We start from the raw sequence: 14,545 nt of genomic DNA on the forward strand, positions 1-14,545 counted from the left end.
TTTTAAATGCAATTAAAAATGGAGTCATTCTGTTTTCGGTTTTTGAAAATCAATCTGTTTCCTATACAACATGCATTGTCTATTTATTCATCAATTAAACTAAGGTTCAAGAGTTCAACTACCGTATTACTAGATAATAGTAAAATAAATTACTTTGCCTACTACATCGGTATAAATTTTAAAGACCTATAATATCATACAAAATATGCATATTGATAAATATAACTGATAACTTTGTTAAAAATCGTTTTTTGCACCTATGCATTGATTTACCATTAAATTACAATTTAACGCATAGTTAGGTAGAACATATATGTATTATGTATTCCAATTACAGTGACTTCTTTAATGATCAGGTACACTCCTGGTACCTAGTGGTTATTTACTTCCTCCTTTTTATTTTTATTTTTTTAATACCTTGTTAAATAAGTTTATTAATTATTTTGTTTAATGTTATTTTAGTTTTTAATGTATTTACCTGCGGGCTGCGTGTGCCCTTGTTCCCCTCCAATTGTTTTTCTCGTTTAAACATATCAACTTACTCAAAAACTCGAGCGTCTCAAGCTATACCTATATTAGATTGTTTTTATTCATTTTAAATTCTGAGTGGAGCGGTGCATGACTTGATTTAAAATGATGCGTGTTGTTTCTGTATATGTAGACGATAAGTAGTTGATAAAATGCTTCGATTTTCAACGTTGAGGGTGGTTAGAAAAAGAATTTAATTTGTAATTTAGAGAGACCAAAATTAAAAATGTCCAGTATTTTTTAAAATAATCAGGAATAAAAAATACAAATCAAGGAAAATGGGGGTTATTCTTCGATACGTGGTCTACCATAGTATGCAGTCTACCTACATTTTATAAATTAATATATAAATAATTGATTTTTTAGCAAAAAAAAAAAAAATGTAATTTGTTTTATTTCGCTACTTATTTGATATTTTTGATATTGAAAACTTTTCGTACTTTTCCTCGGTCATTTATTGATTTATTCAATACAGTTAAACTATCACATTTGTGTCATTATGTTGTACAAGTTATAATAACAGGCCATAATCTTGTAGGTATTTAATAACAGTGGATTCTTTACTTAAAAATGTGCCATAAAATAATTTTACGAGCATTTTAAAAAGTTGATTATAGATTATAATCTACTACCTATACTATTCAATTATATACACCACAAACGACACTAAACCATTTAAGCTATTTTTATGTCGACAGTAAATCATCACCTTGACATGGCTCGCTTATGATTGATGATGTAGATTGAGTACCTAGATTATCTACCTTTAATTATTAGTCTAAAATCTTATCGATGATAGTTATTGGAAAGTACAAACATAAAATGGTATAAAATACCAGTATGAGGGTTTTATTTATGGTAGTATACAAAACATTAGTAGACCGTAAATTATAATAATATTTATAGTTAAGTAGTACATAATAAAACGATGATAGACCGCAAATTGGGAGATAGTCAAAACGGGAAATTTTATAATAAACGAGTTTTTGACAAAATTGATTTTGTTTTTTTTATGTAGTTTGATAACAAATAGCCTTAATTAGGTACTCGAGATTTTCATATAATATTTGTGTTAGCGTTTTCTACACATAAAATAATTTTCAAAATATTTGAATTTTTTCTGAGCTATTTATAGATTTATTAAATTTACAATTTTTTTTCTATACATGTCAATAAAAAAATAATCGTTTGGTAAAAAAGCTTCAATATTTATCAGGAGGTTCCTCCTAATACACAGTGATACGCATATGTTATTCATCAATGTGTGAAATTTGTATAGGGGGTTTGTCAGCAATAATTGTATGTACCTATACCTATTATGAATCGGTAAATCCAAATGAATTTTTAAAATAATATACAATATACTAAATATTGATAATACTTATACGATCGGATCAACCGAAGTGGCTAACCAGCCGAGGGTGAACGATAGAGGCTCTACTGTATTTTTATTTAGGTACTACACTAAATGAAATTTTCGAAAATATTTAGATTAATTAAGGCTATTTTTACAATCACAAATGATAAACTTATTTACGTGGCGCTAAACCTATACATTAGAGGTGACGGTGACCACCCCTTTTTTATGTTAGCTCCATACTCTCGTCTTGCCTCACCACGCTTCATGTTTAGGCTCCACTCCGAGTCGGTATTTTGGTCTTGAATCAAAGGATGCGAGACACCAACTACACCCAGGAAACCTTTCGAAAAGTTCTACTTACCAAAATTCCGGATTCACTCTCTTAACCTAAAACCAAAACCTTTGTAGAAGCCAATAGTAACTGTTATGCGTCCACAGAACATATTTCGGTTTATTTTTCATGATTAATTTCCAATCTAAATTTACTAACCAGTCAACGTTTATTTGTTCAGTGTTTAATGTTTTAATGCTCTCATTAGTCATTACCAAAGATTGCTTCTCCCTAATTATTTTCATACAACGTTTACTCATATAATCTCTTGTCTACTCTGCTACCTATCATATCCTTATCAATATTCATTAATATTTTTTGTATTCCAACTTCGCTTCACTATCAGCTTTATTTAATAATCATATCACTATATTACTTTTTATTTATTCTTAATTAATTATTTTGTTATAAATACATTTTAATCGTGGAAGTCATTACTTTTATTATTATTTATGTATATAATTGTTGAGTTGTAATAGTTTCCATACTAAAAATAAAAAATAAAAAAATACACAAGCATAACTATAACGATAATTGGACTGCGTTTCTAGTTTTCTACCCTCCTTGTTTATTCTATGTTGTCTCTACTACATAAATCCCAAATAAACTTTTCATTCGTGTAAGGGGGTTAATTGAGTTTTTTTGTGTGTAGAATATAACACCTCCTCAAATAGTGAATAAGTTGATAATTAATTTATGCATGGTTATTATGTCTATATAATATTATAATATCATCACTCTGTATACAACCATGGCTGTATGAAGGGGGTTTTTATATCTTTCCTATAGCGAATTAATATAGAGTACCTGTCCTTTAAGATTACTATAAAAGAACAATAAATAAATGCTAAATAATATAATTTAAGAATTATTGTAGATATATACATTATTAATATTGTTTTAATAGTTAAAATACAGTACTATAGTAAATCATTTTTAAAAACCCAAGTAATGTTTTATAATATAATAACAACATTTTACATTAATTATTGTTGTTTAATAACAATATATCTACGTATTATATAATAAATATTACAGTGCCATTTAATATCATACAATAAAATAGGTATGTTATTATATATATGTAGGTAAATAATAAATGTTTTTAAAAAAAACAATCATATATGATATATTATACTTTAATTTATATTTAACAAAAAATAATAGTTAAATACCTATAACTAAAAATACTGTTAAATACACATTATAAATAATACGATAATGTAATTGATAAAAAAATATTTTATTTGTGCAACGTACTATTTTTGGGTTCATTCACCCTTTACCCGCGATCTTCTACGCGTCTATTGAAATTTGTCATCATAAATATATTAACAGAATAGTATTCACGTGGACTCGTTTATAAAGTCTTTAAGGGTAGGTTAAGTTAGTTTTATGATCTAATTGGAATTTATTTTAGACTATACATAATTTGTATGAAGAGAGACAAGAGAGTGTATACAAGTTTTTAGTATGTATACAATATTATTTTAAATTTTTAGAATGTTAAATGTTTACTAAAACATCATAAAATATATTTAATTATATATTATACGGTTTATTAAATGGTTTGTATTTACTTTACTTTTATAACAAATAACTTAATTCTGTTAACTCAAAATCTAAAATATAGAACATAGAAGTCAAAACTTGAAAATAATTAAACCATTTGTATAGCATTCATATAAATATAACATGCGTCATACTTAAAGTTTCGTACTTGAAACCAACTGAATAGACTACAATAGGAGTAAAATCGTGAGATTCGGAAACCTCCAATGTGCACCTCTTGTGTACTAAATATAATGTAATAAAATACAATTTAACGTGTTTCATATAATTTCTACTACTAGATACAATATAAACATAAACCATTTTAACTTTCAAGTATTTTGTACATGAATATCTTTGACGTTATTTAATAGTATTAAAATTAAATCAGATAATCTTAATTGAATTGTGTACTCGTAAACTATTAGAAAATATTATAACAACAAAAAAAGTACATATTATGTGATAATAAGTTTATTACAATTGATATCATATTCTACGACATTAATATATAACAACGTAGGCATAGGTAGGTAGGTACATATAGTAGTTATAATTTGGAAATAATAACGATGATAATACAGTGATTTATATTGGATAATATTATATAAAAGTACTTATACATTATTATAATTATAATATATATATATATACGTAAGTCATTGTAAAAACACGGTTTTTTTCATAACCGGGTTATGATTCTGCTGAAGTAAATTTATTAAACTTAATTATATTTTATATGTAATCTGCAAAGGGTTTAGGTATCTATATCATTATAGCATGATCATTGATCATTTCTGTACACCTCAGCCACCAAAAATGTTGGTGTTAGTCGAATTATTGACATCACTGGTTATGATAATACCATTGTAATTAGTAGGTAATATCACAGAATACGTTAATTTATACTGTGGTAATATTAGATATAATATGTAATAAGATTGTGACATAAATCTAAGGTCCGGATGTCGATGACTTTAACGTTTTATATCGAAATTCGATACGCTTTCTGTTTCTATACGATGATTTAATAGCTTTATAGGTGATCGTTTTATGAACCACACATATCTGTTTATCAAGATTTATTTTACATTTTATGCATTTTTTTCACATTTTGGATGTAATTAATTATTTTATTATTTATTTATTAATTATATAATGTGTACCTATATAAAATGTGACCGTTAAACTTCAATAATGTAGTATTATTTTAACGGCCCATAATTAAACTCATTTTACTTTTTCCGTAGGTATAACTATTATCATAAGAGTATACATTTAATACATATGGATGGTGTGCAACATGTTGAATGTTCTACGTTTTTATTATCAAAATTTAAATGTTCTATTATTTTTTAATAATATCTTAAATTAGCTGTGATAGACTTATAGTTTCAAAAAAATCTTATACGACATATAATTATAAAATATGTAGGTAAAATATTTTTTTTTTTAATTTGAATAGGTTTGTCATCGACCCACATTCGGACTCTAAATCAAAAATATGCGTTAACGCATGTTTAATATGATGATATATATATATATATACAGTATGTCAGTATTTATTATAATATATGACCTATATAATATGTCGACGCATCTACTAAAATATTGATTCGACGGTCACTTTCGTTAACCATGACACGTAGGTACCTATAATATTATACATTTCAATAATATTACCATGAAGATATTACGCACACACGCGAACAACTCTGTTTCGAATTTCCGATGGACGTGTAGCCGTGTGCAAAGATAAGCTTGATCAAGCGACTGGGGATCGTGCAGGTCTGTTGGACGGCCGATTAGTGGCGGGTGCGTGTGTGGGTATACATAATAATAATAATAATAATAATAATAATAATAATAATAATAATAATATAATATAATATAATAATATGCGCTGTGACTCGTGTCACCGTTGGCCTCTCCCTCCCTCCCACCCACCAGTCCCACCCCATCATCACACCCACCGACTGTCGGTGGAACGTGTGACGCACGACCTCGGCGGCGGGGACGGACGCGGCCGTGGCCGGATGAGTCTTGACGTATTCGTCTGCATCGTTATCCACCCCTCGACATTCTAGACGGGCAGAGGGACGGGGTCCCACGTGAGGTTCTGCAGGTACGTCGTGTCGCTGATGTCGTTGTCGCGTTTGTCGAACAGCGCCGTTGCGCTTCCGTTGCGCGGCCGCCGACGGCGTCGCCGAGCGAACGACCGCGTGTAGATCTTTAGAACCTGACAGTTGCACGTGACGGCCAACGCAACCAGTATGCCCTGCAGCGAGTGGCCCACGTTGTACGCGATCCACGCCACTGGGTCGGACGCCGGCGACCCGTTCCTGGCCACGTACCCGAACACGTTCACTGCGAATAGTAGCGTGGCGATCTTGACGTACAGGTGCAGCTGCAACGTGCGCTTCCGATGCATCTTCAGCCGGGTTTTTTTGTCCACCTGCAGACCGACCGTGGCCCGGGCGGTCAGCCAGCTCCGGACCAGCGAGTCGACGATGGCCGCGAAACAGCAAAGCGCCGGCATGGCGAACGTCACATTGTAGATGGTCTTCTCGAAAAACCTGCAACACGGTGGCGTTATGTTATTATTATTAATATTGTTGTCGCATGGCGTTTGCAGACAAATTATTGAATAATATACTCAGTAAAGCCGAACAGCAGAAACAAAATAACAATTTTATATATTCCTTATAATACAGGAGTATACCTCGAAAAATATATCCGTATTGATCCATCTATAGGTCATTTTTTTAGCAGTAATATTACAACTTACAAGACATGTATTTCGATGCCATTAGAATAACCTAATATTTTGGATTAATTAAAAAAAAAAAAAAACCACATTTAAATTTATCAATGTATACAATGGTGATGCGGGGCTTTATAAAAACAAGTTGTATTTATATTATAATTTATTATCATTTGGGACGTATAAATGTCGTTTGAATAAAGGTGTAAATGGTATTAACGATACATAGAAATTTTTTACAAAGATGATGTCTACTTGTATAGCGTGACTGTGTGAAATAATATGTGGTAATTATAAATGGACACGACAAATGTATTATTATTTATGTTACTTACAGACAAAACGTTTAAAGTATAGCGGGATAATACATTAATACATTATAGTATAAACATATAATTAAATAAAGTGATAACTTATAATTACAATTAAGATTGAATTTAAATTGTTGTGTCAACTTCACTTTATATAGTTTATTTTTATAACAGAGGGAAAAAGGTCGACATAATCCGATGAATAAGACTACTGTAGTCACAGACATAGGCGGAATTAGACATTTTCATTAGATTGGACCACTCATGAGAGTCATTTTGTACCTATCATATCCAAAGGAAAAGGTGGAAGGTGATAGAGAACACCAATGTTTTTTTATTACAATATACAAATGTATAACACAAGTAATTTATTTTATTACATTTAAAATAATATGTTCTTAGCAAATGTATACATTAATACGTAGCCAATTAGTCTGGGTCATGGACCAGTTAGCTGTAGTTCCGCCCATGGTCACAGAAGTTGGCTAGTAGGAAATGACAAAGGAAACAGAAAAACACACTGAGTGCTAAGGCGCTTTAAAATATCTAATAACGGAAATAAAGTAGAACGGTCAATAGCGCCGCGGACAAGTCAAATTTAAGAATCGGAGCAGAGTCCGCAGAGTTACATGGATGTACCTGTTTGTGCTGACTTATCAACTCAGAAGCATATAAAGATATATATTAGTAATACAGCTATAGTATAGTTTCATGGTACTTACTCAATATTGTATGTACAAGTATTAATACGTCAAGTTAAAGTCACAGTTCTGTTAATAACCAGCTTATAGCATTTTTAAATTACTTAAATATTTAGTTCAATTATAATATTTTAGTATTTAGTAACAAAATGTTAGTTGTGTGTTTCAAGTTAGCATGATTTATAGTAAAAAATAAAAATATATTTTGGAAATCATATGAGTAGATACTGAAAAAATCTGGATAGATATAATACTCGTAATTACAATATTATGGGAGGACATTAAATTTGAAAGATATAAAATCATTAGTAAATGACATAAAATTGGTACTTATTCTTATGAATTTTATAGATAATATTATGACGTAGATAATTTGATAATAATTAGTAAAAACTCTAAAAATTAAAATTGTAGAATACCTAAAATAGAGTCATTAAATTATATTAATTTATTATTGTATTATTGTAAATAGTATAGGTAAACATGGTTTTTGTAGAAATTACATACTTTTTTCTAACATTAAGCAGTGTCAAAGGTTAAACAATATTGTTTCCGTCGACAAATCCATATTATTATTATCGACCAGTAGAACCTGAGTTAATATTGAGCCATATTTATTACTAACATTACGTATTTACGCCACCACACGTCGTTTGCTGTCAGATATTACTGTAGAAAATTATGTGAATATAGTATGTACGTTATACGTGTATATATAGGTTAGTTTAAGTTACAATTATAAATTAATAATTTATTAATTAATAAATAGGTAATACATAAAAGTTAACCATAAATTAATGTCCTTATCTTCGGAAATTTGTATGAAAACATTTAGGAACACAGAATGTTTATTATAATTATTTATTATTACTATAATATAGTAACGTAAAACTTAGTAAAATTAGGAATAATATTGTTAGTTTTTAATTGTAGAAAAATGTTTGAAGTATGATTTACTATTTAAAATATATTATCTAACATCAAGATTTCATAGAATTTCCTGTTCTGTTTTCTGTTTTACAATTTTGTCTGCGAGTCTTAGTAAAGTACCTATCTAATTTAGTCTGTCAACAAAGTAGATTCGAAAATTAATATACGGTTGTCTACATCATCATTCATTTCCGGATATATTTTATTAACCTCTGACTTTGTGGTGTTAGATGTATATTATTATCTTGCACAACCATTGGATAAAATTGATCAAACCACACACAGGTGCCTTTGTCTACATAATTTTTGCATGGGCGGATTCTACAGGTTTAATACTGATGTCTTTTACAATTCCCACCAAATCGATTATACCAGAAACCTGAGAAACCATTTAATTATATATATATATATAATTATACATCATCATCGATATCAAATTATATTTGTATTCAGATACATTTAAACATTTCATATTCTGAGCAAAGCGTGAAACCTACTGGTTTTATTTTTTATTTCATAAAAGTGCGTTTTTGGGTAATGAAAAATCTCCAACAATTTCGATGTACAGGAATTAATCGTTTGGAAGGACTTCAAAATATGTTTAAAAAAAAATGTAATTCATATCAAATAAAATGTACATCACATACGCACTATAGCACATATTATTATAGATTGATATACATATTATATATTATATATATTAAATATATAGATTATAGACTGTATTACTCAGAATCAATTATCGCTGGTTACTGTTATCCCAAGTTAAATCAATCGTAATATTATTATTACAGGACATAGGTATTCGTGCAAATATGTAATCAATGATAATGATACATTTTGTATTATAATATATTAGTGAAATAATTGTGAAAAGATCACGAATACGAAGAACAATTTTTTTTTTATTAAACGTACCTAAAGGTATATAATAAAATTTATTTTTCTTGTCTTGTCGGATTTTTTACTTTGCATGAAATAGTACTGTATAGTTTTTATGATAAAATAACAATACAATGTTTATCTGAAAACTTTAAGGTACACAATACTTTACTGTATCTGTCTATATTCATAATATATTTATTACGTATAGGTATTATAGGTGTATTGTAGTACAATCAAATATTAATCTTGTCTGTTGGGTGTTTATTTTTTTCCCAATGAAAAACTGTTTACGATTATCAGTATCGTTATTAATTTATTGTCGAAGAAAGCACGAAGAGTAGAGTAGGTATTATTTTCAATATTAATATTCTAAAATAGTTTGAAAATAATAGTGATCTCAGACTAGAAATTGATTAATAAAAAAAAAAATAATACACTTATATATATTAAATTTTACTATTTAGGATACAAAAAGGAAAATAAAAATGTTATTAAATAATATAATTCTGAACTTCTTAAAAGTACCTATAGGCTTTAAAATGAAACATTTACCCACCAACTCACCAGTAATAATTCAGTAGAGGAGTTTTACCCCTTTGCGTTATAGACTTATAGTGTAGTGGACCCTCAGATTCTCAGAACTCATTAAGGATATGGGTTATTTCACGATAAACGCTAGTACTTACATCCTCAAGGTTTTGTATCATGTCGTTACAATATCATCAATTATTATTAAGATAACTTAGATGTATTGCATAAATGTATTAAATTATGTTATCTACTAATAATGTTCGGAAACAATAACTTTCAAAAAGTAACAACGAGTCTGTCGGCCAAATTATAGGACTTTTGGTCTATCGTGACAAGAGGAACGAGGATATCATATTATTATATGATATATATAAGGGTAGTCTGTAATATATCATTTTCAGTTGCATTATAGACGTCGATTCCATCGTACTTTCACTACACATGATTATTGTACTTTTCTATTTAAACTTGTGTTTTCTTTTAATAAATAACTGTTTTGTTTTAATTCATGGAAATTGTCTTAAGTTAATCAATCAATAACATAATATTATTTGGATCACAGACTGTCTACACGCTACAATAGCAATATTATAATAAGTAGACATATAAATATATAATATTATACTGACCAACAGTTGTATGGGTTGAGATTGTCAACAGTCTGGTGGTTAATAGTCACTCTCATCACACTAGCTGATATCACTGACAACGAGGGTACGCCCCAAGCGAACAGGCTATATTTGACAAACCTTGATATTAGCACATTTACCGGCTCCGGTCGGGGGTTGAGATTCACATTGTTGCGGAACGTTATCAACATATCGTACGTCATCACACACAGCCAGCTGATAATGGCCAGACGGAGGTAGTGTATTCCAAACGCCAAGCACAAACAGAGATTATCTTCCTGGAAACATGCATATTACAATTATTATAAATAAAAATATTTTTCATTATCTGATATAATTGATACATTTAACTATAGATGTATTATTTGACTCTACTCTGGGAAAAATGAACAAATATAAAATAAAAAAGTTGTATAGCACTGAATTTAGTTATTTACGACAAGGTTATAAGGTAAAGGTATACAATTTAATTTACAATAAAATAATTGGTAAACACGAAAATTCCTTATTGAGCAGTCGACATATTAGATTATGTGTAAAACACATTATATGAAGTATAGATAGTAGTGGCAGTTTTGTAATTAAATATCGTCGTTCCTAAATTATTTCATACTCGTATATTCATATACCGTATTGTTGTATGCTACATTGGCTGATTTAATTGAACCATTTTTTGATGGAATAGATTTCGTTATTGCGTTTCATACAATTTAAAACAATTTAATTTTTTGACAGCCGCAGTAGTCAGTATTTATAAGTTTTAACGCTAGTGGAAAATAAAGATGTGAAGTGATTATTCCAGGCATTCTTGTGTTATTATGCTAGAATATATATGCATCCATCATACATGAATTTATTTTAGTCTACGTAGTTAATACTGCATCATAGAAGTAAATAAGAGCTAAAACCACAAAAACTCATCATATAAATTAAGTAAAAATATTTATCGCCAGTAAGATTTCTTGGATTTAATAAAAATAACTTTGTTCCCGTATTTTTTATAACGTTCGAGTTACACCATAACATTTATTATTCTTCATTACCTGCGTAATTTTTTGTCATTATTATTCACCAACATTTTATGCTTTCGTTTCTACGGAAATTTAACTCAAATGATAAACTAAATAGGTTAGAAGGTAGGTAAGTACTTGTGTATAAAATACACTTTCTTTGAAAAGTATAAAAATTGTTATTTATACGCACAGTTAGTTCGAATTACAAGTATTTTTCCACAAAACTAGGTATTTAAATATTTCATTTTCATTTATGGTTTCAATTGAATTTCTTAGTTCTATTAAGTGTTCTAATAAAAAAGTCAAAGTTTTTCCTTTATTGAATCGGGAAACAAACGTTATAGATGTTTTTGATTTATTCATTCTTTTTTCTTAGTTTTTGGGGATGAAAAAACAATGACGACGGTACTTTCTTACATCTATATTTGTATGTATGTATGTATGTATGTATGTATGTATGTATGTATGTATGTATGTATGTATGTGTGTGTGTGTGTGTGTGTGTGTGTGTGAAAATGTACCAACGATGTTTAATTATTTTAAAAATTGAGCTGAATTTTACAAATTAAAAAAGAAAAAGCCTTATTACAATTTATTTCATTTAAAAGTCAAAATGTTAAAAACAATAGAATAAGTTCCCACAAATAAAATTTATATTGTTTTGATGGGCGTTCACGAATGCTTTCCATGAATTATTTTTAAAAAGGTTACTCAAAATTGCCTACTGATTTCCATAGTAAAATTTACTTGAATGGCCTCCTATTTTGGACCCTCTTGTACTGGAAACGCCTCCGATAGCTATAATTAATCGATTTAGGTATAATCTTACATATTATAAGAAATATTTATAAATTAAATAAACTGAGAAAATTGAGTCAATATCGATTAATTTAATGTTAATTATTATTACCTAAATCGGGCTAAATGTTAATAAATAATAAATAATTTTAATATTTTAGTAAATAAACCGACTCAGGAGTAATAATTAATAATATTATAAAAATAATAAATAATCAATACGTAAAATAATTTAGATGAAATATCATTCTTTTATACAGTAAAAAATTTAAGTTTGTATATAATGATGGACTAATCTTTAATTGATAATTAGTGACCGATAAGATTGTTGCATTCAAAAAATTAATTCGTCTGGGAAATACTGTATGTCTTAAAAATAATATTTTTGAACATTATGGAAATCGATATAATAATCGATATTATATGTATAACTATCAATATATTAATTAATAATTTAGGTATATTATGGGAGGCAATTCGAGTAGATTGTATTGGTATACTTGAATTGCCTGAAATCGAGTGAAAAAAGGTTATCTATTCAGGTTTCACCGTTTTGATCGATATGTGATAGGTCATATTATAATATGGATGTTTAAATTTTAAATTATGGTTAATATTACTATCTTAGAAGGTTTTATCATATTGATATGCTTTTTTTTTTTTAAATTAAAAGTTCTAATGAAATTATATTCAATCGAATAAAAGTCGACCAAGAGGAAAGTCTAGGCAGCAATGGATGGACCGAAGTCAAAGAAGACTTCATGATGTTGGAAGTTATGAACGGAGAAGAACTGGCAAAGCACAGAGAAGCATGGAGGGAGATAGTGGTAGCGGAAATGGGCCTAAATGGCCTAGAATAAGCTAAAAAAAAAAAAAAAATTAAATTAAAGTATATTGGTATCTCATTGTAATCTATCGATAATTGTAAATATGTTGTCATTTAATTTTTATTTTTTATCCATTGTAAAATATATTACCTGAACTCCTCCGACACCAACTACATAAAAAAGCTGCGTTAAGAACATATTTGCTAGCATGTACATTAATGCCGTGCCGGACATTGTTCTCAGATCTGAAAACAAACTGAAAACAAACAAGAAATAATCAATTATTGTCAAAAAGTTAACATATTATTATTGTTATTGTTTAGGATTTTTTTTTGATTATCAACTACAACCTGCAGTTTCTATATTTCAATAATAATAATGAGTAGGTATGATACCTAATGTTTTAAATGTTTTAATATTCTACTGTAGTTTGGAGTGATGAGTCTTTCTTCAGAAAAACCTTTATATTTAGGACACAGCTATACAGAGAGAATCATTAAGTATGCTCAGTGCTCACTCATTTTTTCTGTAATAATGAATTTAATCAAATTTTGATTTTTGGTAATTTTTATATATAATTATTAATTAGAAACCATATTTTCAAATTTTTGAATTTGTTTTTAGAATTTCTTATGGCAATATAAACTTCTGTTTTTCAGATGAGAATATTCCTCCATTTTTACTGTAAATTATTTAGTGGGTATTTTTTTTCTAAACTTTGATGTACACCTAATTTAAAATGTAAATTAGTAGTTTCTCAGTTGTTAATATATTTATACTAAGGATAATAGTCCTTAAAGAATTAAAGATGGTTTTAATAGATGTCATATTTCCCGTAGATTTAGTATTTATTATACTTGACCATTTTTTTCACAAATTATTAATGTTGGTAGATTTATAAGAATCACTAAAATTTTCAAATTACCATATCTTCTAAATTTAATACTAAATAGTAAGTACCTATAAGTATCCAAAGTATAATTATTACCCAAAGTATACTTAGTACCCAAAGTTAAATAAGTAAATAGCTTAACAATTAAATTACTGGTTCTAATTTTGATTTTGATATGTCAAGAAAAATTATTTACTAAATAATTTACAGTTGAAAAGGTGGGTTTTCTTTTGAAAATTAGATGTGTGTATCTTTATTGTACATTATTTTAGTAGCTAGAACAAAACAATCTTAAGAATTTGAAAATATGACCGTCTTAAAATAAATGTAAAAATTCCATGAACCAAATTTTCATAGTTACATTATTAAAGAAAAAAGGGAATGGCATGCTTGGTGAATTACCCTGTATATCGTAGATGGACGAGAATGAAGAGGAATGGATAGTGAAAGGGTGATAAAGTATCATTTTTTATGGTGACATTTCTGTGTTGACA

The 14,545-nt window shown here is 28.4% G+C and overlaps 1 protein-coding gene across 1 annotated transcript in view; it reads right to left on the reverse strand.

Moving 5' to 3' along the window:
• Positions 1 to 5,733: 5,733 nt before the first annotated feature.
• LOC113554193 (adhesion G protein-coupled receptor E3-like) overlaps positions 5,734 to 14,545 on the reverse strand; it is a 133,732-nt gene continuing 124,920 nt past the window's right edge. The window contains exons 2-4 of the mRNA XM_026957924.1: positions 13,310 to 13,415; positions 10,522 to 10,799; positions 5,734 to 6,346 (exon numbers count right to left, since the gene is read on the reverse strand). Of these exons, the coding sequence (XP_026813725.1) occupies positions 5,854 to 6,346; positions 10,522 to 10,799; positions 13,310 to 13,415 (877 nt within the window). The 3' untranslated portion in view covers positions 5,734 to 5,853. The remainder of the gene's footprint in view (positions 6,347 to 10,521; positions 10,800 to 13,309; positions 13,416 to 14,545) is intronic.

Source organism: Rhopalosiphum maidis, chromosome 2, assembly GCF_003676215.2.
Source record: "Rhopalosiphum maidis isolate BTI-1 chromosome 2, ASM367621v3, whole genome shotgun sequence".
In the NCBI taxonomy this organism is placed as follows: domain Eukaryota; kingdom Metazoa; phylum Arthropoda; class Insecta; order Hemiptera; family Aphididae; genus Rhopalosiphum; species Rhopalosiphum maidis.